The sequence below is a fragment of the Pezoporus wallicus genome, unplaced genomic scaffold, assembly GCF_028554395.1.
Source record: "Pezoporus wallicus isolate ANWC-B61680 ecotype Strahan unplaced genomic scaffold, APGP_CSIRO_Pwel_v1 contig_6428, whole genome shotgun sequence".
NCBI lineage: Eukaryota > Metazoa > Chordata > Aves > Psittaciformes > Psittacidae > Pezoporus > Pezoporus wallicus.
This window is the reverse complement of record NW_026639269.1, coordinates 1,566,944-1,592,177: the sequence shown is the minus strand read 5'-3', so window position 1 is coordinate 1,592,177 and position 25,234 is coordinate 1,566,944. Positions and strand designations below refer to the sequence as shown.

At 42.4% G+C, this 25,234-nt stretch overlaps 1 protein-coding gene across 1 annotated transcript in view; it reads left to right on the top strand.

Annotated features, from left to right (window-relative positions):
• The window catches only part of ELOVL5 (ELOVL fatty acid elongase 5), a 39,102-nt gene extending 25,022 nt beyond the window's left edge, over positions 1-14,080 (top strand). The window contains exons 4-8 of the mRNA XM_057414004.1: positions 6,269-6,346; positions 6,947-7,118; positions 8,577-8,701; positions 10,582-10,716; positions 12,167-14,080. Of these exons, the coding sequence (XP_057269987.1) occupies positions 6,269-6,346; positions 6,947-7,118; positions 8,577-8,701; positions 10,582-10,716; positions 12,167-12,298 (642 nt within the window). The 3' untranslated portion in view covers positions 12,299-14,080. The remainder of the gene's footprint in view (positions 1-6,268; positions 6,347-6,946; positions 7,119-8,576; positions 8,702-10,581; positions 10,717-12,166) is intronic.
• Positions 14,081-25,234: the final 11,154 nt, after the last annotated feature.

The following is a 25,234-nucleotide window of genomic DNA, read 5'->3' as shown; positions in this document are numbered from 1 at the left end:
TTATGCAAAGTACTTAATAGCAAAAGTACAGCTTGATTTGAAGTGCAAAACATGTTTTACTTAAACGTGTTTAATTATGCACGCACTCCTCACATCTGTTTCTGTAGGCTTGCAATAGCTTCTTTTGTGTCCTCTTAGTTTTGCTGAAACAATTGCATCAATGCTATTGTGATTTATCTTTTTTCTTGGAAGTTAAAATCTGAACATGCAAATATATTTCAAACTGAATTGGACTTTCTGTGGACTTATTTCCTTTCTTAACAAAACAAAGAGAGTATGAAGTTTTCCACTTCTCATAGAGCACTTTAGTTGCTTTTGCTCAGAATTGTATGGTTTTTATTGAAGTGAAAATGAAGAACTACGGCAATGAAAATAAGAATGTGGTCAGAAAGTGACTGAGTGTGTGGCTTTAATGTACAGAATACTCTGGCTTGCTTTTAACCAAAAATATTTCTCCTTTCTGTAAGGGGAGATTTCACTTTCAACATGTAATTACAAGCTAGAGGTAAAGCTATGAATGTTTCATTATTTTTTGGCATTTGCTTAGAAGTATGAGCAAGCTGTAATTCTCCTTCAAGTTTGTAGTTAATGCTATAGTGTTTTACAAGGTGACTGTTTAGATTACAAGTGATTTAATTTAAATTTAATTCTCTTGTGAATTGTTTAGTCAAAAATTACTGAGCTGGGTTGTTAAGAACTTCGATACTCAGTTCTTGGGGGGAGAGGAGTTTTGGATTCAGTAGGTACTTGGAAGAATTGTGTTCTTGATGTGCTTAGATTTCTAACCACCCTGTCAGGATGTTATAATCTAGGAAAATTTGTGTGTAGATCTATTTAATTTGTCTAAAAGTAGTGTTGCTGAGGACTTCATGTACAACATATGCACTATTTTATGGAGATATTATTTATAATTATATAATCTATTGGTTTAACCTCCAATTGCATTATTGAGGGTTTTTACAAGTGCAGTCTTCAGTTGTACTAAGTGTGGCTAAAACTCTCAGGTCACCAGTCTTTTTCCCTTGAATACCTGTTATAATACTCATTGTTTAAATGAAAATTACTGTAACATTCTGCCATGTTACAAAACCTGCTGATAAATTTAAACAATAGAAAAGATCTGAACTGTTGATCTTATAAATGCCTTTTTGTTGCTAACAGTGAACTGGTTACCAAGAAGGGACTATTTATTGTATGCTGAAGAAGTCCTCATACTTGTAACCTGCTGAATAGCTTTTATTTTGTGAAGGAATGAGACTAAATTACAATGAACATTAAGGCTTTTCCTTCCTATAGAGTAAAACACATTACATCAAAGGGAATATCCCTCTTAATGTAATTTTATCTACGTGGAAATGTTCATCAGTATTGTAAATAAACCTCTCTTATAATGGGAATACACAAAGCCACAGCATTATGAAGATTATTAAGCCCATGGTATTTGCAACAAAATGTGTTTGACAGCACATACAAGCTAGATGTGAGGGCGAGCAATGCTCTGCAACAAGGAACTGACCCATAAAAATGGTGCCTAGCAGAGAACCGTGCTGACATAACACTGTGCTGCTTGATGTTTGCAGCGAGAGAGCTGGAGGGCCAGGTGATAGGGAAAAACTTTGGGTTCCTGCTCCTCCAGGTATGTTCTGTAGCTGTAGTGTCTCCACAGTTACCCGTGTCTGTGTAAAGAGGTGATACCCGCACTCAGATCATGTAAGCCATGGAATCTGGCTTTGAAGGGGTAGCCGTGTATCAGCAGCACTTTATAGTACATGTACTCGCTCTTAAGATAAAATGGTGAAGAGCAGCATTCAAAAAATAGATTTAACTCACTGTTCTCTTCCTCATTGTCACTTCGAGTTTCAGCTGGATTAAACTCTTTTCAGTCCTGTACTGAGGAAAAGTCATTAAACATCACCACTTATGAACTTGGTTAGTAGCCTGTCTGAAAATAAGCTGCTTTAATAGCTTGTATATGTTAGACCTGAAAACCTGCTTTGGAGTTTTTCCTGAGTTACAGCTGTGGTGGTTCTGGTCATGATTCATAGCATCACAGCTCAGTTTAAGTATTTTATGACCAAAACAAGATGTTAAAGTGAGGCATCCTCCAAACTAGGATGAGAAAAATGACCTGCTTGGTTTTCTGGCCTTTACATCTGAATGTTTGTAAGCAATTATGGGGGGGGGGGGGGGAGGGAGGGAGGGAGGGAGAAAATTTGCATTGTAGGATTTGTATAATTCTAGTTATTGTATATTTGCACCATTTGATCTACTGATATAACATACTATTTTAAAATCACTAGAAACCGTATGTCTTATGTGGAATTCCTAAGATAGTTTTGGTTGGTACTTGCTGTAAATTATTTGTTTGTGCATTTACTAACTGGGCTGTGTTCTGGTACTAGCAGAACAGAGTAGTGGACTGTGCTCGTTCCAGACAATATAAAAGGCAAGGCAGGCCTAGGAGAGCAGAAGAGGTTGTCTTGTAGTGAGTAGGGCGCATGCCTCTCTACCTGAGTCTCAGCTGGGTAATTTGGCAAAGCAGGGAGATGCCAGGTACCCAGTTTTATGGATGTAGAACTATTTTATTTTGAGAATATATTTTATTCATACTGTAGCCAATTGATGTGGACCATGTGCACTTACGTTCGAGAGAGCTGCTCAGTGGTGAAGGCTCACTTTGTATGATCTCTTTACTGTCCTTTTCCTTCATCTGAAAAATTAATTCCCTCCCGAATCTGCCTGAGGAGAGCCTAAGGTTTTCCTGAGGAGGCAAGTACTGTTCATGCCGTAAGAAAAGCTTCCTAAGGGGTGCACCCTGCTTAGGAAGGAAGGGACTCAATGAAGAGCTGCCATGGCATGTGAGCCCCCGGTGACAGCTCACTGCCAAGGCTGTTCTTTTCCCTCCCCTTTCTTTCTCTACAGGTCCCAAAGCCTTTATCTCTCTCCTGAGGTGACTGTGTTCATGTAAAGATAAAGTTTCTTATCTCTGCAGGCATTTGCCTTTTTTGATCAGAGATGTGAAGTTTGGTTTCTTTTCACTCAAATTTAACCCTGTTTTGAAGCTTGTAAATTCATCACAGCGTGATGCAGTGCTGTGTCCCTTATCTGCCCCTCTCCAGTGTGTCTCAGGCTTCGGTTTTATCACAAGAAAACAAAATTCTCCCCAGTAACACCTCTCCCACAGCCCAGTGAGACTGGTGTTAGTGTGCTGGTTTATTTTGGTATTGGAGTTGATAAGAGCCACACATGCCACAGCATTTTAAAACATTTGCAACAGAATTACAAAATGAGAGCTTCTTCTATATTGAAGACAAAAAACTAAATGCAGAGGAAGGAAGTACAAGGTGTTTGACCACAAAAGCGACCTTGAGCTGCAGGGCTTTCCCCTGAGCCCAGGAACTTAACAATGACTTTGAGCACCATTTTAATTGACTTATGAAGGAGCTGTTTCTTTTTGTGTAGTTTGAAAATCGCATACTCTTGTGAAAGTGATTACAGTCAGCCTTTTCTGGACAGGTTAACTTCTCAAGAGAAGATACGCCTATGGTTGTGCATCAGCAATGCCGTTAAGCAAGCCTGGGCTCCTGCCAACCTGGAAATGAAGGATTCCTAGGGACAGTGGGCACGGAAAGGTTGTCTCAAGCTTAGGGTGGCTGAGGAGTTGCCGAGCCTCTGTTGCTGGGCAAGTTGAGACCTGCTATACAGAAGCTGTAAGGAGAAGTAAGAAACTCTGGTTGTCCTGGGGCAGACCGCATTAAGCATGAGCAATGACTTAAATGCACTAACTGGCAGTTTATGACACCTCCATCTGTTGCTTTCTGGGTGTACATAAGCAGCTCCCTGGTGCTGTATGACCAGCCTTGAGCATAACACAGCCATTTGGGAACTGTTCGTGGCCAGCTGCTTTGTTTCCTGAAGCCTTCCAGCATGTGCTGAAAGTATTGTGGGTGCAAGAAATAGTGGTGTCAGGCAAAGGAGCAGCTGGGTAGCTCTGGAAAACGATTGTCGGTGTGTTGCATTTTGCCCCAGGCAAGGTTGTGGGCAGCAGCAGCAGCAGTTCATGGATAGCAGTAGCAGCTTTTCACCATTTAGTTCCTTCTAGAAAGGGAGGGATTAAATTATTTTTGTAACTATAGTATTTATATGATATTAAAAGATGTTACCATTTCCTACAAATGTTGCTTTGCTTCTATCATTTAAACCCCTGTAGCTGTGAGAATATCACAGCTTGTAGCATATTATTATATGTGCTTCTGGAAACAAAAGGAGTATTCAGGTTTAGCTGAAGCTACTTGTTGCTGCACTGATATCTTTGCCCTTCAGAGAGGTAGGATCCATCCAGACCTTTGCTGTTGACCTTTGGTTGTGTTATCTTTATGTAGTGAACCTACATTGCTTTCAGGGAAAGTTATTTGTGTTTCACTACGCTAGCCATTATTGGGAGAGGTTTATGGACTGCAGTATTAGTGATGGATGCTATTTGGATTAATTGCAATATAAACGTTGTGATTATCCTTCTATCCTAACGCTTCCTTGAGCTAAGATAACTGTATGAAAACATCTGTAAGCTCTTAACAACATGATCGCAGCACAATGTGGTCTTCCGTCTGCGGGACTGGCAGGCACCCGCAGAGCCGTGCAGGCTTTCCTCAGTGCCCTGAGAGCAGAGTGGTGCAGGGCTTGCTCCAGGATGTAGCTGATCCTCTAGTAGGGTACTGATTTTAAACCAGTGTGCTTTGCACAGCTCTGCCTGCTCTTACAGCCAGGAGAGAAGTCCTCCTGTGGCTGCATGCCCCTTCTGCTTGGATAGAGAAATTGCTTGGGTCAGCCACTGATGTATGTGGCTGCCCTGCGCTCACTGTGGCAGGGTGGTATTGACTTATCTCTAATGCATGAGGTAATTCCAGGTCTATATGTTATGATATAACAAGATGTGGTTTTTTTCCCCTTCCTAAATAGTGGCAATAATTCTATCTTAGAAGGTCAAAAAATAGTGACCTACGCTGACTGGGTATTTTAGAAGCTAATTTAGGGACAAAATGAGGCATGAAAGAAATAACATCAGGAAAAGGCAGATCATTGAAGTGATAATCTTTATCTACCTTTTAGAATGAGCTTCTCATTCACAGTTTTGAGCAGCGTTTAATCATGGCAGTTATTGTAGTCCTTTAATCAATCGATCATTTAAATGACTTATAGTACAAAGAGTTTTCCACTGTAGCCTTGCAAAGCTTTTATTTTCATTCCGCACAAGCTTAGATAAGGCCAAAAATGGACAATTTGCTTGTGCAGGGTATCTGTCTCTGCCTTTAGAATACTTTTCTTTTCACTTGGGAATCATCTAAATTTGTTACTGCTCTCCTCATGCTATTCCCACAAGGAAAAACATCTTTATACGCAACATCCAGTGATCCTTCTGTTTTGATATTGAGGTTGGGAGTCGTTGCATCTCCTCCCAACCCACCTCAATCTGTCCATATGTCTCCCACCTGTGAAAGGGTGGGATGCAGATGTCCAGCTTCCCTCCTGCTTCTGTGGAGGTTTCAGCCAGCCCCTCGGCTCCCCATCATCCTCTTGTGACTAATAGCTGGTCATGACCCTTAAAAGTAACACCATCATGTCTGAGGTGTTATTTGTTATGCCAGGAAGTCAGGCAGGCAATGGTGTATCCTGCAAAGGAAGTCACTTGTATTGGGAAGGATGTAATGTACTCGGGATGAGTGAATTATTTAAGATCTGGAAGAATCACAGTATGGTGAAACATCGCTTGTTAGCTGTTAAAGGTAGCAAAGCTGAAGATTTGCCCTGTTGCATGGCTGAAAAAATTGTAGTCAGATCTCTGTGTATAAACCTTCCTTAAAAATGTAACTTTTTATTTAAAAAAATTTAATAATCAGAATAAAAACATATTTACTTTGCCCTGGCCATTCACTTTCTCTGACAATGAGATCATCAGCCAGGAAGAAAAGATATTTCTTGAGAATCTGTCTGGAATATGACTGTGCAAAACACACACTATGTGAGATAAGTAGAAGTAAGATGCTACTTCCTGTTTTTATTCTGGTATACCCCAACTGGAAGAATTTGTTAATTCACCCTCCACTATGATTTGATCACTGCTTGGAGCTTGAATTCAACATAATGCCACACTCAAGGGCCCATGAATCCCTTGGCACCAGATGTCTTCACAGAGATGCTGTGGAGGTTTACATGCGCTGCGGGGTGCAGCCTTCTCCCCAAATAACACTTTGTTCTTTGTTCTTCTCAGCTGGTGACAGGAGTATGGGAAGGAGGATACAATTTCTTCTGTCAGGATACTCACAGTGGAGGAGAAGCGGATATGAAGGTAATGTAATTGAGACTTACAGTTAGTAACGTTTCAAATTGTCCTCTTGTGCATAAGTGGAGAGCAGAACAGTATTGATTATGTGGATTTTGTTCAAACTGTATGTTTTTTTTTCCTGCTTTTACAATACAAAGGACAATGCATTGTCAAACATAATAGTTAATCTACAATATATTCATGGTTGGTATTTTGGTGAGTAGTTTTCAAGTGTTCCCAGGTCAAAAAACAAGGACTGTATTCAACCATCGTGCCTTGTGACTCCCCTTCTCTTTCTGAGGTGCGATGATTTCTTCCGGTCACTGTTCAGACCGGCCCTTTAGAGAACAGTGTGAGACCCACTCTGGTTAAATATTGACTTGTTTCTTCCAGGTGCACAGCAACAGCCTTATAAAACTGTCATCCTGTTTTCAGCTGTGGCTATGGCCTTGTACCCAAATCTCCTACAGAGAGAGCTGAGGCAGAAGCATTACAGAAGATCTCAGCAGTGTCTTCAGTCCAAGTAGTGCCAGACAGAATCTGGATTTTAATGACTTGGATAACAAAAGGGTTGAAAGCCCCCACAATGTGCAGTGTTTCTAAAACTTCTTTCCTCCTTTCTAGATCATACGTGTCCTCTGGTGGTACTATTTCTCCAAACTCATTGAGTTCATGGATACCTTCTTTTTCATTTTGAGGAAAAATAATCATCAGATCACTGTTCTGCATGTCTACCACCATGCAACGATGCTGAACATTTGGTGGTTTGTTATGAACTGGGTGCCTTGTGGTCACTGTAAGTACTGGGTTAGTGGGGAACATCTGCAACAAGGGCCTTGTTGGATTTCTTTTGGTCAAACCAAACACCTCTGGTTCCTTCAGCTGCAGGATTTGTTCTGTCCCATAGTAAGCTGCTTTGCTGCATTGCAACTGTTGCAGGCAGTTGCAAGAATTAAGTTGCCTGCAGAGCCTGTAGAAAAGGCATGCCTGTGTAGTCTGCAGAATTTGTATGGCAGTGTGACATTGATCAGCTGCAGCAGACCAGGTCTGAAACCTGTCAACCTTGTTTCTCTTTTTTGTGGTAGTCACAGACTCTCTAATGAAACAGTACTCTTTTCCAAGTCAGGACCAGAAACCTGTTTCAGCTGCGAGATGGCTAATGGTGACTCTTGCCCTTGCATCTGTCAAGTTCGCTTGATACTGCTTTCTTGATTTAATCTCATTATACCACTAGCCATAACAAATGATTTCAATAAAATCTTGCCTCCTAAGCACTAATGAATATGACCAAATGCTTCTTAAGTGGAAGATTTCCGTGTCTCTCTTGTCTAAATCCTGCTACCCTCTGGCAATCTTGCTTTGATTTCATTGCTTTTAGCTAGCATTTAGTTTCCTAACTGCATTAGTGTAGCTTACTTGTGGTTCAGATGTGCAGCTTATAGATACTGGCTTTGTTGAACCCTAATCCAAGGAAAACCTTTTCAAGTCCAGTGGATGTGAACTATGGGCAGTGCAGACCAAGAGGCTGGGTCTGCTTTCCGAGCCAAACAACATAGAAACTTGTATTTGTTTCATGTTGTCAGCAGTGAGTAATTCTGAACTTACAAGAAGTGTGCTTCTGGAACCCTGTTCTCCTCCAGGGAAGTCAAACCCTGTTTATACAGCAGTCAGAAGTGCAGATACTTAAAGTCCATCTTGTGCTTGTGTGGTCTTGAAAATACTTTTGTGCTATTTCTAGTGATGGGTTTTAATCCTTCCTTTCCAAGCTTTATGTTTTGCTTCGTCATCACAGTTCTATGGAGTATGGTGTCAAGATAAAAGTTTCTTTAATGGAGAAAGGTACTATAAAGAAGGACAAATAAAATGGCTAACTTGCAGTTTCTGAACGTATCTGTTGCTTTGGTTATAAATGACAAAATGGGCTCCTGCCTGGAAGTGAAATAAGCCTGAAAGTCAATGAGTGAAGGTATTGATTGTTGGGCCTGTTCATTTCCCTTGAGAAGCCATCATATAGATGTAAAAAAGAATAATTTGAGGAAACAAAACCGGAAGGCTGGTATAAAGCCCACAGCTGCAAAGCAGCTCAGCCACTGTCTTGGGTGAGCAGAAGAAAAATCGGGGGGAATAAATCTCTAGTGTTCCTTTTAAAATAAATAATGTTTTAACTAGTAACATTTTGGTTATTTTTGTAGCTTCTGTAAAACAGCCTATTCCTCAAAGCCAAGCACTTTCTTTTTCCTTTTCCCTTCTTTAGCTTACTTTGGTGCCACACTGAATAGCTTTATCCATGTCCTCATGTACTCCTACTATGGATTGTCTGCTGTTCCAGCGATGCGTCCTTATCTGTGGTGGAAGAAGTACATCACTCAGGGGCAGCTGGTGAGTGATTTGCTCTTCAGCGGGCTCTTGTATTTGTGATGAAATCCTGTCTTTACCGAGTTAGAAAATTTTGGTGGGGTTTAGAAGAAGGAAGAACGAAGGCTTCTACATCTTTAAGTGCCTTTGAAATTGAGCTTTCTGCACCTCTGTTTGCTCTGTTTTCAGGACAATGGGGAGCTGGGACTGAGGGTGTACACGAATCAGTGCTGAGATCAGCGGGACCTTTCTCCAGCTCACTGTGTTGTATGGCTAGATGTGGGAGTCACAGTGCTAGGTCTATGGGACTCGCTAGCCAAGGAGGCAGGAGAAGCTTTTCTTCCAAGCCTGCTTGATCTTGGGGTGCTCTTCTCTGCTTGGTTGCTCAGGCTGATGTTGAGATGACAGACCAGAAGCTGAGTGCAACACAGTCCACAGCTAACAAGACCCTTCATTCTAGTCCTGCAGGACAATGGCTTTTCTGTCTCACTTTTGCATGCAGTTGCAAATGGTTTATTAAAAACTGCTCAATATTTCTGGTCTGTGCACTTTAAATGGGCAGATTTTTTTCTCTTGTAATTCTGTGTTGGGCTCCTTCTATCCATTTGTGTTGTTTCCTGTGTATACAGCAATGAAGCCCAAATGCTGTGTACTAGAGGTGAAAAGAGCAGGAAAATTAAGCAATATGGCACATGTGTTAGTGATCCTGCATGAGACCCAGGTTTCAATGTGTGTAACACATCAGCACACCACAAGAAAACCTGCACGTGTTCTGTCTTCCCCATTTTGTAGGGTGGGGAGACTGAAGCCTAAAGATAGACATTTTTTGTTAAACACAACACCCCCACCCACCAGTTAGCACCCTGTCAGAGCTGTGAATGGGTTTAACAACATTTGCTGCCAGCAGTTCAGAGTGTTGATTCTCAAGTTTTATTTATTTATACTTTTTTAGCACTCTTCCTTCCCAAAGGATGGCTGAGTATTGCAGGAGTGGGGATCATTGCCGGGGGGAGGGGGGGGGAGGAGCTTGCTTTGTGGTTTGGTTTTTCGTTTGGGGTTTTTGTTATGTCCTCTTCCTTCCAGATTTAGGTGCTGTTCTTCATCCTGGTTGTTTGGGTGCTACAGAGTGCAAGTGTCTGGGTGCTTCAGTTGCTCTCCCTGGCTATTGTCACAGTTGCTGTCACTTCCCTGCCTGCTCTGCATCACTTCCCTGCCTGCTCTGCATACATAGCTGTTAAGGCAGCAAAATAGCAGAGCAGAACACAACAGACTTTCCCTTTTTAAATAAACATTCCCTAATCTGGTAGTTTTTATGTAGGGATGATTTTTGCCTAATGCTCTCAACAGCACTGAAGACCAAACTCTTTTTTCCAGAGGAGATAATTGAAGATAAACCACCCCTCTCCTCCTGCCTTCCAGCTTCCATTCAGCCTTCACTCCAAAGATCCTTCCACTGGAGCCATATACCAGTCAGTTCTGGTCCATGGAAGAGGATCCGTGTGTAGACCCAGTGACCCCAAATCTTTTGCAACTGAAGTAGTGAGATGCAGATCTACTCTGTTAGGATGGGAGAGTCAAACCCCAGTGAGGTCTCACTAGGAAGAAGGTGGTCTTTGTTACCTAATATATTTATAAATCAATTCTACATGAGTTACTCTAATGCTGTAAAATGGAACAATAATAATCAAATAAAAACACTTAAACAGCAAAATACCACAACCAGCATGTCTGCTAACTGAGGTTTATACTGTTAGTAAGACAGAGAAGATAAACTTGTCAAACACACAGTAATACATATTTTAGAGTTGTTTTGGAAATAACTAACAAGATTTGGGTCACTCATGGCATTTTTTCCTCCTTGTATTAATGTGCTCCATTTCACTTCGTTTGTTTTTTCTCCCTAGACTCAGTTTGTCCTGACAATCTTCCAGACCAGCTGTGGTGTTGTTTGGCCGTGTGCATTTCCTCAGGGGTGGCTGTATTTCCAGATTTCTTATATGATTTCTTTGATTATCCTCTTCACAAATTTCTATATCCAGGTAAAGGTAATATTCATTGACTGTTTGTAGTATTCTGCTGGCTCTGTCTCATTGGAAAGCTGCTTATAAGAAGATGCGCTTGAAATAGCCTTTTGCCATCTTCCAGTAACAGGCATACATTCTTAAGGTACTCTACTTTGTCTGCCCTCCAGTTTCAAATCTTCTGATGTTTTGTGTGTGTAATTCAGAACAATCAGTAATTCCGGTAAGCAGAGTGGCACAAAAAAGTATTTTACTAATGCAGTTTTAACTGCAGATAAGGGAGAAGGAAGAGCTTTATGTAAGAAGCAGCTTTCCAGTCTGAAATGAAACAGCAGCCTGTGAACTTGTCAGAGACCCAAAGGAATTGTTCATTACTGTTCTTACAAGGGAAAATGCTTGTTTTATATCCCGAGAAACTTCCCCAACTCCCAACATGCATAATTCTGGTCTTGGATCGCCTTTACAGACATTTGTTTTGTATTTCTTTATGGGAAATCAGGGGGTTGAGTTGTTTGTACAAAATTGATTTCATGTCCGAATAGATCCAGACTTGGATTTGTGGTTCTGAGCAGTTCATATTCATGCTCTGTGCAAAGATGTACCCATCTTCAGAAAACCAAGCCAACACAACCTCCTGCTCCCAAACAGGCAAACCCTGTTACATATTTTAAATGTCTCTTGAAAGATTTGAGCATTTTGGGTCTGGTAAAAATGACTCATGGAGGGGAAAGATAGCAGGCTTCCCTATCTGATCTTCTTGTACTTCTTCAGTCGGTCCTGTGGTTCGTATCATTTGCTGCGTGTGAACTTGCTAATTAAACGTAATAGTATGTTCCAAATATTATTCAACTTTCTTCATCTGTTTTACTTATACTTTTAACTTTCTTTCACGCACACAATTTAGGAAACATGCTCTTGTCAGGCAGCTGAGCCCCTTTGACTGAGATGAATTAATGTATGTTCTTTCCACTGTACTTTTTGTTGGTGTCCTCACCCCCCCTGATCCTCTTAGCTTTTGCTTCCCATGTTGTCAGTGCAAACTCCTTTCACATTTCTGTCTCTGAATTTCCCTCACTGTGCTTGTTTATCCACTTCTTGTTCTGGCTTTGTTCAAGGTAGGCACCTGCAGCACATCAAATCTCCTTCCTCACTTGTCATTTTGAGTATTCTTATGCCATAGTCTGCTCATAAAATCATTTCCCTTGTTTCTGATTTACTCATAACACTACCAATGCTGCCATCTTCCTGCCAAGCCTTTGTCTTTTCAAGTGAACTAATTCTCTTGCTGTGATGAATGAAAGGCATAGTATAGCCTCATACACAAAAAATTGTAGAGCTTTTTAGACTAAACCTCCAGCACAAGGTCTTTAATAATGATGGATGCAAGTTTACTTTTGTGTTTCTAGAGTGACTGTGAGGAAAAAGTTATTTATTTAAGCAAAACCATGTGTCTTTCCGTCTATTCTAGACTTACAACAAGAAGGCATCCTCGAGGAGGAAAGAGTATCAGAACGGCTCTACAGCCACTGTGAACGGGTACACAAACAGCTTTTCTTCCCTTGAGAACAATGTGAAACAAAGGAAACAAAGGAAGGATTGAAGACCAAACTGAAAAACCATTTTGATAACCCCAACAACAAAATCATCTGATTGTAAGCACAATAAGAGTTGTGCACTAATACTCTAACAGCTACTGTAACTATTCCTGCCTAGAATAGTGTTGATTTATGTAGGACTTAACCAGTGCAAACACCCTAGAAACTGTATACAGAACATAAAAGTAGGTTAAAGTTTAAAAGTAATTCTGGGCTGTCACTGACCCTGCTATAGACTGTGGAAGGGAGTATTATCATAGTATCCAACACTGCTGTTGCCTTACTAGTCAATATGATAGGTGCTGAATTATAATTCACAATTTGAAAACACTGTAATCTAAACCTCCATTTTTTTTACTGTAGATCATGCATGTGATTGTAGGGGTAATTTGTACGATGCTGGTTTCAGTAGATAAACACACATGCCTTAAATTAAAAAGCAGGGCCCAAAGCTTATTACTGATTTAAAAATTAGGGTATGTTTCAACTTTTCAGTTGACTGACTTTTTAGTAAAAAGTCATTTAGAAGAATCCATTGATCATTTTACTGTTCTCTGTGTGATACACGATGTTAAGTATCTCCTGCGCGATACAGTGAAATTGGAAATGGCTCGTTTAGTTTTGTATATTTGGCTTTAACTGACTAAACAGTCACCAACCAGATGGAAAAGTTATTTTACTTTTTAATAGATCTTATTTTTTTATTTCGAGTAATGTCACTAATGTAAAATTAATTGGCGCTCACACAGTCCAGTAAGACTTCAATATTGTCTCTAAGGTTTAGAGTCTACGCAGGGTGGACCCATCTTCTCTTTTCACTCTTTTTCTTTCTTTTTTTCCTTATTTCTGAGAATTCTTAAATGCTAAATGAAGAGTGGTTTTTAATATGGAAGCTGGCAGAGTTTCAAGTGTTACTACCATAGCCATATCCACGTTTTAGGAGCTACTGTTTGAGACTGTGACATACCGGAAGTGTATTTAAAAACAAAGACAGAAAGATGCTTTTCTGATGGAATTGTTTGTATTTAAGTTGGTGTTTGTACAGTTCTTCATGTAGCATATGTTCATTTATAAAATGTGCCTAACACAAATGTGGTGGTTTTTTTTTTCCCAAACAAGCAAAATTAAACAGTCTGATGTTTTTTTAAATGTTACTGAAATGTGCTGGAATGTCTGTTTCTGTAATGTGAGTTGTGTATATCACTGGTAATGTTTTGGCTTGTTATCTGAGGATTTGGTTTGAGTGCTTGTTAAAGTTACTCCTTGTAAAATCTTGCCTTGCACATATGAGGAGTCAGTTGCAAAGCCAATATCTGTTGCTGGTATTCTGGTATCTGCCGTGGTGGAGTTCTGCTTATGAATATTTTATTCATTAAGCTCTGAAACATTGAATTGTGCAAGACGTACTGCTGGTCATTGCTCAAGTTTAACTACTTGGATTTTGATATTTATATAAATGCCAGTTCTAACATGTTTAATTTTTTTTTAAATCTTTTTAAAAAATTTTGCACATCTCTTAGGGAATTACTGAGTTCTCCTACTAGCCTTGTGGGGTTTCATTCCTTGTTTTGAAGGACACAGTGTCTGTTATGTTTACATTATCAAAGCCTGTGCACGTGTCTTCATTTCTAGGTACTGGTTTGCAGAGTCTTTACATAGCTCAGTACAGCAGCTATAATGTTCAAAATAGGCTGTCTAAATGTGCTAGAAGTAAACCCTTGGCTCATCTGAATATACCTACATTGTTAATGTTTGACATGGTTTAATCATTAAAACACTTTTGATGATCTCTGCCTGAATTCTGTTGGGTTTGTACAGATTTAATGCATCACCCCATCCTGTGTCAGAGAAATGCAGTGTACCAGAGACTTGGTAATAAATTCCTTACAGGAAGCTTTGGCTGTTGCTAAATGCTGTTCCCTTGTCTGGCTGCAGAAATACTTCTCCATGTGATGGATTAAACCTCTCACTGTGATTACTGACTTGCTGAATGCAGAGCAGCACAAATAGCTCCGAGACAATGAGTACCAGGAGCAAAGCTTAATGTGGCACACAGGAACTTTCTGCCTCAGATGTCCTGTCTGTAAAATGGGAATAATACTTCCTTCCAGAATGGAAGCATTTTTGCAATTTCCTGGTATCTCCCATTGCCCTTAAGTGATTGTTTCTGAGCCCTCTTCAATTGGAGTGTTAAATTAGTGTGTTGCACTGTATAAAACTGTGAAGATCCCAAGTGCTGTGTCATGGATGTACCAGCCACCCCTGGGACTGAGGTCACTTGGGCACTGAGATTCCTGAGTTGGCAGAAGGTTGTGGAAAAGCAGAGGACAATTCCAGAAATCCAGGAGATCTCTGTGATTGTCTGTTTTACATATTGCAAGGCCAGTATTAAGTAAGTGCTGGAGCTTCTGATAGGACTTCTGCCACCAAAACTGGGGCAATGAACCCCACAAAACTCCAAACCTGTTCTGGAGATTGCCTCTACCTTTGATATTTGGTGGCTGTCTTGAGGTGTAAGTCAATAGAAATCTCTGTGTGTGTATGTTTTGTGTGAGACTGGAATATCTGTTGTTATATGTATGCATTCAGAAAAGCACTTGAAGCAGTGCAGGGGTGGTTAAAATAGGGCTAGAGATCTTGCATGTTGGTATGGAAGATTAATTTATATTGTCACTGTCACCTTCTTGCCAAGAATTACTGAGCCAACAAAGGTGGTTAGCTATAATCGTCGGGATGTTGCAAGAACTGGTTTAAAAAGCAAACTTGAATTCCATTTTCAGCTTTCAATACACTTAAATAGATGGATATACGAAACAAGATCTATATGTTTCTCAGTTTCAGTAGAGCATATCTGGATGAGCAGGGGAAGCTACAATCCCATGGGGCTTCCATGACATGGCAGTAGCAGAAGCATATTTTAAGTCAGAGATGCAAAAATAATCTCAAACGGAAAGGGGGGAAATGAGTAACAAAGGTCCAGTATAAAAAAAAAAAAACAACCCTGTGTTTTGTTTAAGTCAGGCTGGGATGTGGAGAAGGAGGAAAAAGAATTGTATGGCTTGTGTTTCAAGGACATACAATGTAGATACTATAGGACTGGGGGGGTTGACCCTGACTGGATGCCAGGTGCCCACTAAAGCTGTTCTATCACTGCCCTCCTCAGCCGGGCAGGGGAGAGAAAATACATCGAAAGGTTTGTGGGTCAAGACTAGGGCAGGGGGAGATCCCTCATCAGTTACCATCATGGGCAAAACAGACTCGACTTGGGTATAATTAATTTATTACCAATCAGGTAATCAGTTCCCACCAGGAGCCTGCGCCACTGCTGGTTTCTCACAGGGTCACAGCCTCCTTCAGGCATCTGCCTGCTCTGGTGTGGGGCTCTCCCTGGGCTGCAAGTGGAGATCTGCTCCACTATGGGCCTCCATGGTCTGCAGGGGACAGCCTGCCTCACCATGGGCTGCGCCACGGGCTGCACCACGGGCTGCAGGGGACAGCCTGCCTCACCATGGGCTGTAGGGGGAATCTCTGGTCTGGCACCTGGAACACTTCCTGCCCTCCTGCGCTGACCTTGGTGTCTGCAGAGCGTTTTCTCTCACATACTCTTGCTCCTCTCTTCAGCTGCAGTTTCTCCTCTGCAGTAACTTTTCCTGTCTTAAACATGTATCCCAGAGATGCTACCACCATCCTTGGTGGGCTCAGCCTTGGCTGTGACCACAGCAGAGCAGATACCCCACTGCAGCCATGGTAGAGCAAGTAGACATGCCCTGAAGGAACTGCAGCTTGTGGAAAGCCCATGCTGGAGCAAGTTTATCCTGAGGGACTGCAGCCCATGGGAAGGACGCACACTGGAGCACGAGGAGGAAGGAGCAGCAGAGGAGATGCTGTGGACTGACCACAACCCTCCACCACCACTTGGAGAAGGGAGGAAGTAGAGGGGTCTGGAATGAGGGCGTGAAGCTGAGCTTTGGAAGAAAGGGGTGGGAGGGGAAGGTGTTTTAGTTTTTGTCTTTGTTTCTTACCATTCAACTCAACTGTTAATAAATTAACTTCTTTTTCCCCAAGTCTGTTTCACCCATGAAGACTACTGGTGAGTGCCCTCCCTTGTCTTTATCTCAATCCACAAGCTCTTTTATCTTACTTCCCTTCCACTCCTGTTGAGCTTGGTGGGCAGCCAGCAGATATCTGAGGTCGCTCCGACCTGCTTGAGAGGTCTTTCTTATGGCAAATTCAGCAGTTTTGGCAGAAGGCAGCTTCCTCAATTGTAAGGAAGATCCGTCAGAGGCCGCGAGGTGCCACGGCACCAGAAAGCGTAGCCTAGAGGAAATCGGCCATCATGGTGCAGCCAGAGCTCTCGTAGTCTGGGCAAACATGCTCCCTGGGCTGAAGCAATTGTTTTGGTTGGGGATTTTTTCACCTTGTTTCTTGCAAGTCTAATTTGTGTCAAAGGAACACCTTTCCCAAGAATCTGGCCCGTTGTTCTTGGAAAGCTTTTAAAGACAGAGGAGGAACCCTCTGTTTGCTGAGGGAAGGTGGCGCAGTGGCACCGGGTGTGGAAAAAGCCTGTGGTCAGCAGAAAGGTCCTGAATTTCCTGGTCAGGGGAGCTGGCTCACATCCTTCAGGGGCAGCTGAACAGGGATGGTGCCCAGGTGTGTGACAGCAAGCAGTGCAAAATCATTCTGGTTGCATTTCATTTGGAAACAGGTAAAATGTCAAAGGAACTGAATCTGTTGGCATAAAAATGCCAACAATCTTCTAAGAGTTGTCTCCACCTGCGCATTTGCTGCTTCCTCAGCTATATAATGGGGAATGCACAACACCTATAGCACAATTGCTCTATTACTGCCTTAGACTTGCCTAAGTGGATATTGACAGCATTTCCTCTGGGATTAGCACCAGAGGTAATGCTGTGTGGTGGTAAATTACCTGGTAAAAGTATTTAAAGTGAAGCCAAGTGAAATTTCTTCCACGCATACGAAAGGAAGGTACCCTGCTATTTGTGTAGTTGATCAGACATATGGTGTCTCATCCCATTTAGCAAGTGGGAAGCATGTCTTCATGAGCTGTTCTGTCTGCCACTAGAAGCCAAATGTTTACTAACTGCTACTAATTCAATGTTACCAGCTGTTGCAGGAAATCAGACTCTCAGCTCACATAGCAGAAATAGGAGCTTTTGAAAAGGAAGAAAGAAAAAGATGTGTCACCTATGCAGCTACCTAAGTACCTTGCTTCCTTTAAAATCAATCAGAGCTCCGTGCTTCAGGGCCTTTCTAGGTCTGAGTTCCTAACACATTTCTATACCTTCAGTAAAGATTACCTCTCTCATAGATCTTCTGTTAATCTATTGATTTGCTTTGCTTCCCACAGCACTCGTGGTTGGGAGGGAGAGCAAGGGGGCTCTTGGTGTTCTCAGCTATTAGGGACATGAGACATCTTTGATGCAAATGCACTTCTGCTCAGTAGAATAGTGATGAGTTTGCCAAAAAGACCAGGAAATACCTCCCATGCATACAGATGGCATAACTTATTGGCTAACTATCACCAGCTTTGTTTCCTTTCAAGGCTGTTTGTACAGATTTTTGCAAATCATCATGAAAAAGACCCTTCTGTCCTCAGAAGTTTAAATAAAGAGCTAAGAAGTTGTCTTTATGTCTGACCCTGGTTTCTGCACTAAATAAGTGGGAAGAATTGCTGCATACTCCCACTATTACAAAGCTGTACAAGTAGATTTTGAAATGAGAGGGAACTCCTGAAACCAGATGATCTGATTTGGGGATGGATACTCTGCGTGGTTTGTCAACATGTTTTCAGTATGCAGGATATAACAGAAGTTCCTTTGCAACAGAGGAAAATCAGGATAATTAATAGTTAAATAACTAACCTTTGGTCAGAAAGGAGCTAGATAACAATGTTCTCAGTAATCTCCAAAAGTGTGGGGCCAGCTGCCCAGAGCACTTAAAAAAACTGAGAGTCAGGGTGATATTTTACTGTATGAAATATATTTTAAAAAGCCCCCAAAGCAACCATCTAAATAACACACAAACATCTCTCAACCAAAACGCATTCATCCTACCCTGTCAAAACAATGCCAGAACAAACAAAACCCCAAACCACAACTGTTAAATTTTGCCTTCTGGCCTCAGAAGTGGAGAGAGCAGCCCTAAGCAGCAGCTGTAGGGGTGTTTTGTGTCTTATGCAGATGGTTTTAAGGAGGTTTAAGAACGACGTGATCAAGCACCGGGGTTTTAAACCAGGTCCTCCAAGGGTCAGGCCTGGTTAAGTCCAGAGCTGGTGTCAGCCTGGCTGAGCTGGCTGAGGAGAAGCAGAGGCGGCAGCTGTGAGACCCGCTAATAGCGGGAGCACCGCGGGTATTCAAAAGCGGATGGGGGGGCATAGCTCGGGGCCGCGCACCCGCTATAAACCGGTGCCCTCTCCTGGTGGCACCTGCGAGGTGACAGCTGGGGACAGGGTGGTGACCGCCTGCCTGCACGGCGGGACCAGGAGGGTTGACACCAGTGGAGCTGACACCGGTGACAAATACCGCAGCATTTAGTACAAGCGAGGATGGCATATAAATATTTACACTGTGACACAGCTGTCACAGCCAGAGGCTTTTCCCTTGCAACTGCACTGTAGTCTGCTCTTCAAAGACCATGCTTAGACCCTGTTTAGAAGAGGACTGGACAAAAAGGTGAGTATTAGGCAAACAGAGCTCCTGTCCTATATTGGAAGCATCTGCACAGTAGCTCCTAGTAGTACAGATGATCAGAGAGTAATTGATTTTGCATAACAGAGAGGAGAATAAAATAGCATGCTGCCCTTTATTTCACCACTGCAAAGGCTTTGTAATCAAGAGCTTTTCCTAGTGTGGAAACAGGAGTCATAAAGAAGAGGAGATTAAAAGCAAGTGTATCCTGCATAATGGCTTTTACGATGCCTCTGACCTTGACTATACGAATAACCTTGGGAGGTCTGCCCTTCAGGGAAAAGTAGGAGCTGTTTTGATTAAAATGATCAGAATGCAGATCTCTGTATCCTGGTGCCCAGGCCTATATCAGAGCATTTTCCAGAGAGATGTGAATGAATGCATTTAAGCAAAGAAGAGAAAATGAACAAACCCCTTAAACTCATCCCAAATCTCTAATCAAACGTATTTTTTCATTAACGCTTAACCTGTAATGGCTATTAACATCACCAGCTGTCCAGCACATACAAACGGCTGGTTATTTAATAGCATTCAGTATTTATCATGCTATATACTAGATTAAGGTGGGTGAGCAAACACTCAAATGTCTGGCCTTGGAAGAGAATCAGGAAGTGTGGTGCTAGGACAGCCAGTGGTCTGTGTTACAGAATAAAGCATCCTCCCTGCTCTGGTATCTCGGAGTTTTGTGGAACAGACAGACTCATCTGTGAGCAAACGTGATACTGTACAGAATTATGGGAGTACAGAAAGAGTGAGCTTCTAAACCCAAGTGGTGAGTCAGGGACAGAGGGATTTAGTTATGCTAATTAGACAATCGATGTTAATGACAATCAAGGTCCTGCAGATGTCTCAAGATTACAGCTGGAGCACTGGAAAGACCACTGCTGGCCCCTTCTGTTGATCAAGGCAGGAGGCTATTTAGGAGAAAAACGAGGGAACATGGTTAGCGGAAAATATTCGAAGGATGCAGAAGACAAATACACTACGGGCAAGAAAGGATGCCCTGGTGTCAGTTTTCAGAAGAGGGACAGGAGAAACTGGAGAATATGAACTGAATTGCTCTCATTTTCAGCAAAGCAAAGGAGATTCTGCATAGATATGAATATAACACCAGATCAGTATTCTGATCCACCGCATTTACTGGCTGTCTCAGCTTTAGGTGCTTAATGAACACCCAAAATGGTCCCTGCTCTCTGCAGAGCAGCTGCAGCTCAGGGTTGATGCAAGGGTAAGTTTCCTTCAAGTAGCACTAAGACACGTGTTCTCTGTCTTTACTCCTTTCTTCCTTTGGCCTTATGTCAAATGGCTGCATTCACCCTCTAGGCACAATTTTGCTTCCCAGGATGCTCAAATGATTACCAGTTCAGCTGGCAATCATGCTGCATCATGCTGGAAATTATGCTGGCAATCAGCTGGCAATCATGCTGCCTCTCTTGTCTGTAGAAGTCTAACCTCATGGAAGACTTCAACCTCATATACTGATGGTGCTATTTGCTGGTAGCACCTTCTGGAGTAGATTACCTGGTAATGTTTTGCTTACTGAAAACTCATCTTACAATTCTTATCTCTAGTCTTGATGGCTCATGCTGTATAGAATCATTTAAAATATCCATAGAGGGAGAATAGCATCCCAATACTGATGTTGAAACAAGTGCCACACCTCTTGGCGGTCATGTTAACCCTTGACACCTTTCAAACAGAGCAGTTGGCTAGCTGTGGGCTGTGGGGAACACCTCTCTCCTGGCACCGGGCCTCTGTCCTGGGCAATGGGAGGTCAGCACCAGCTGAGACCCATCCTGGGGCAAAACTGAAATACAGTGGAGTCTGGGGGCAGTGGGAGAGGGAGGGAAATGGCTGCTGGTCCTCCTCCTCTCCTCAGTGCCACCAGCCTTCCTGGGCCTCTCCTCAGCACTGTGGTCTGCAGGGCCACTGTAGGAGTGAGCATGGCCAGTGACTTGGGAGAGCTTCCATTCCCTGCCCTCTGTGATGCTCCTGCACCAAAATACTGTCCCTGCAGATGCACTCACAGCAGAGGCCTGGCAAGTGCCAGGCAATGCTCCCCAGGGAGCACAATGTCCATTGTCTCTGAACACCAGGTACCACTGAGTCCTAAAACAACATTTCCTTGCTAATTATTTTAGCTGATATTTTTCAGTTATTTTGTTGAAATATAATGTATAATATAATAGGGTTTTTTCCCTATGGAAAAAGTACATGTCTCCATTTCTGTCAAAGTGATCTATGGAGCAACACAGCACAAGAATACTCTCTTACAAGCAGTGCTAAAACATAAATCGAAAGAGGACACAGAGTCTAAAGTGTCCAGGAGTCCGCTTGATGTTTGCTATACTAAAGCAGCCCCTTGTAAAGCAAGCCTTGTCCTGTCAGCTGCTGAAAAATCAGTGCAGAAACTTTCTCTCAGAATAATTATAACAAATATATTCAATGATTGGACCAGAAATGTGCTTTTCTGGCAGAACTGTAATAACTTTGCTGGCTGTTGAGATGCAGGTTCCTTCTGAGGGAAAGGTTATATGTTAATCATTCATGGTATAATGTGAAGAAACCAGGTCAGAAGGAGACTGAACACATTCTAAAAATGATGCAATCTGGTGGGGAAATGAAGATGTCTTCAAGATGCAGACTTAGAGGACACTCTGGCTTGACTCTTTTATCCTTTGAAACTGAAGATCCCAGACCAAATCATACCTGGGCCTTTTAGCAGTGTAAGAACTGAATGAGTAAAGGCAGCATCCCATGTTTAACTTCTACTTGAGTGAGTCTGGATACCCTGCCCACTAATGGTTGGGGGAGGAGGGTGTGACCTTTTTCCTAACTCCACTGGGCTTTCAGGCAACTTGAGATACTTTGAAGCGGTTTGTTTGTACTTAAGATGGCTGAAGTCTTTCAGCTGTCTTCACTTTTTGAGGATGGTGGATGGGAAAGCACCTACGTTTCAGCCTTCCAGAGAGCATCAAGATTCAGGGAGCTGCAGAGTAAAGGGGGGCACCTCATAGTGTTGTCAGAGTTGATAGAGAGGGGGAAGAGTGGGTTCTTCTCGGAGGGGCACAACAAAAGTTTGAAAAATACAATTAAAGGACAAAGGCAATGAGATTCAAATTAAAAAATAAGGAAAAAACTGTGATTGTGCCCAAAGACTGGTACAGGCTGCCCAGAGAGGCTGTGGAATCTCTATCCTTGGAGATGTCTGAATTTCAACTGCCTGGGCCCTGAGCAGCCAGCCTGCTGTAACTTTGAAGTTAGCCTTGCCTTGAGCTTTGACCTCCAGAGGGTCCCTCCAACCCAACTTACCCTGAGACTGTAGAAATGCAGAGAGCAAGAGGAGACAGACATTTGAGCTCTTGTTTTTAGGGGGATGCAACTGTGATAGCTTCCTTCCTCCAAAAAAGTGCAGTAGCTTGGACTCGGCACAAGCCAAGCGTGCCTGCACAGGAGTTGCTGCAGTGGAAAGCCAGTTTATAGCACATGAACTTCTTTGCATATGTGAACTCTAAGAGTGACTAGAAGAAGGAAGAAAATGCCACCTTAAAGCAAACAGTTTGAAACCTGAACTTTTAAAAAAGAGCTTTGCAGTAACAGGACAACTAGAACAACCTTGTCCTCATTCTCCCACCACCATCCCAACCAAGCAGGGCTGAAAAGCAAAGGCTGGCGCCGAAGGATCCCTCCTTCTCTTTCCTCTGGAGTTCATGCTTCATGGGCTTCCCTGTTCCAGGACCACCAGAGTTCTTCTCCAGAGCTAGGCCTCCTCTTCCTAACTTCCTAAGTGTTTCAGTTGAGCACAGTCCAGGAGGGCTAAGTTACAAATTTTCAAATTACCTTAAACTGCGCTTGTTTTTTACTAGCCTAAATAGGCAGAGGTTCCATAGTTTTCGGGGTCCTACCCTGGATCTTCCACCAGACACAGCACAGCTTCTACCTTTTCTCTGGAGCTCCGGAAAGATTCTATCAAGAAAATGTGAGGGTCACAGCTCATGCTTTATGCCCATTTGTTTAAAGTGTTTTGTTTATGTCAGGCTCCACCACCCAGACTTCCACATTTTTTGCACAGTCATTGCTAAATTAACTCAGTTTTCTTCTGTCTTAATAGTAAGTAAACAAATAAATGGAACTCAATTTCTTGGACAAGCAGACCCATATTCATTTTGAGGTGGTATATGATCCATATTTGTTAATGCCTGCTGTTAGAAAAATTCACCCTCACTTCTTAAATCCTTATTTTGCCCTGTCGCTTTTTAACTACCTCCATGTTTTACCAGAGATTCAGGTCGTACTTACTCTGTTTGCTCCTTTGATTCTTTATTCTGCGCTCTGCTTCCTATCACTAAGGAAGCACTTCCCCATTCAAAGCCACTTTGCCTCCCAAGGACCACATCAAAGCTCACCTGTGCCGTAACACATAGAAGAAAAAAGTGACAATAGCCTGGCTTGCTGCTGGCACTACTAAACTACTTACTGTGTTAGTACCGGAGTGCCGCTTACTTGTACCTGGCTACTACAAGGATTCCATCAAACAGGGAACTGAGCTTTAAAGAAAGGCAAGTTATAAAGATAAAGCAGAAAACAATGCTGGAAGAGAAATGTTTTGCACACTTGGGGGTAAGGAGAGAAAATGTTACTGAAGACTTACAGGTCATGTGTCTGGAGTTTCTTTCACCAAGGGAACAGTCTGCTATCTCCTGTTGGGAGAAATAAGGGCATTTATCAAAGATACATTGGTCTTCTTTGTCAATATTCTGCTGGATCACAGCTTGGAGATGCTGCCGCCTTCTGTGATAGAGTCATGCCTTATGGGACCTGCTATTCTCTCTGTTACTGATTACATGGTGTGCCAAACCATGCGTGTCATCTGCTCTTAAACGGTCAAACCTTTAATGTGCTGTCAACATCTGCTGTCTCCAAGCTTCAAGTGGTGCAGGAGACAGCTTTGTTCCTGCCCCAGGACACTTTGGTCTCCTGCTTCTGTCAGGGCCCTGCAGGAGCACTGCTGATTCCTTCCTGTAATTGCCTACAGGTTGCAAAGCCAAAGACTCACAAGTGCAGAGAGTTTTTCTGTCCACAGACTGTAAAATACACAGATCTCTATCAGTTTAATGCTGTTAGAGAAGCAAAAGAACATGAAGGAGGACAAAGAAAACAAAATGGACAGGGCAGCAGGCAGGTTGGGCGCGGTGCATTCTCACCCATGAGCACAGGGATTGAAGTGACTCACTGATACATCAACCCTGAGGCACAGGGAGCCTCTCCAACATTTCCAGCTAAAGAGATCATTTATTGTACTGAAATGATTCAGTGACCTTAAGAAGCAGCCAGAGGCTCTCTCTGGAAACTGCTGGAGAAGCAGAGTAATCTAATAGATGGGAAAGTGCACTGAATACATCTTTTCTTGGTCTTGTTAATGATCTCAGCACACACAGCTCATTTCAGCTCTCTGGAAATAGTTGGCAAGTTGTTTCTGAGATTTTTCCAAGTCATTTTAGAGTTAGAACTCAGTAACCACTGAAAAGTATAATGCATAATTTAGTTGTGCAGTGTTTACTTTCCAGTGTATTTTTGAGCTCTTTTACAACATCAGTGTCCATTTCTTAATTATCAAGGTCACTACAGAGCACTTTGCCCTAAGGAAAAATCCCCCCTAAGGCAAAACTGGAAAAACATTTGAGCATTTTGGGCACAAACTGCACACAGCTTAGGGCAGAAAGAAGCAATTCAGCCAATCAGTGGGTTATGGTGACTTTCAAAGTTTGTTACTCACAACTGTTAGAGCTCTGGTACATTTCTTAAATTTTATGTATCTGCGTTAAATATGAAGGCCCATCACATGGAACAGAAGCTAGTAATACTTACAACAAGCAGATAATGCCTGACCCAGAAAAACTTGAGCACCTTATAAATGTCCCTTTCAAACTTGTGCTTGGGAATAGCTGTTTCCAGTTCCCACATGTTTCAGAAGGAAATTTGCCCTTTGCACAGCTCAGGTGACACAGCAATTCCTGAAGTTATGCTGGAGCATCTACAGCACTGTGGGGCATTCTGTGCCATCTTTGTGGAAACTGCTGATTTTTCCAGGTGCTGAAAGTCAGGCCAAGTCTTCTGCTGTCTGTAGACTACAGCAAAGCTCTGGTTTGCATACTAACAAAGAGACAGTAGCAAGGAAGAAAGGGAAGCAAGAGTACTAAAACCGGCAGCTGACTGCCCCATAGCATTTTAGCC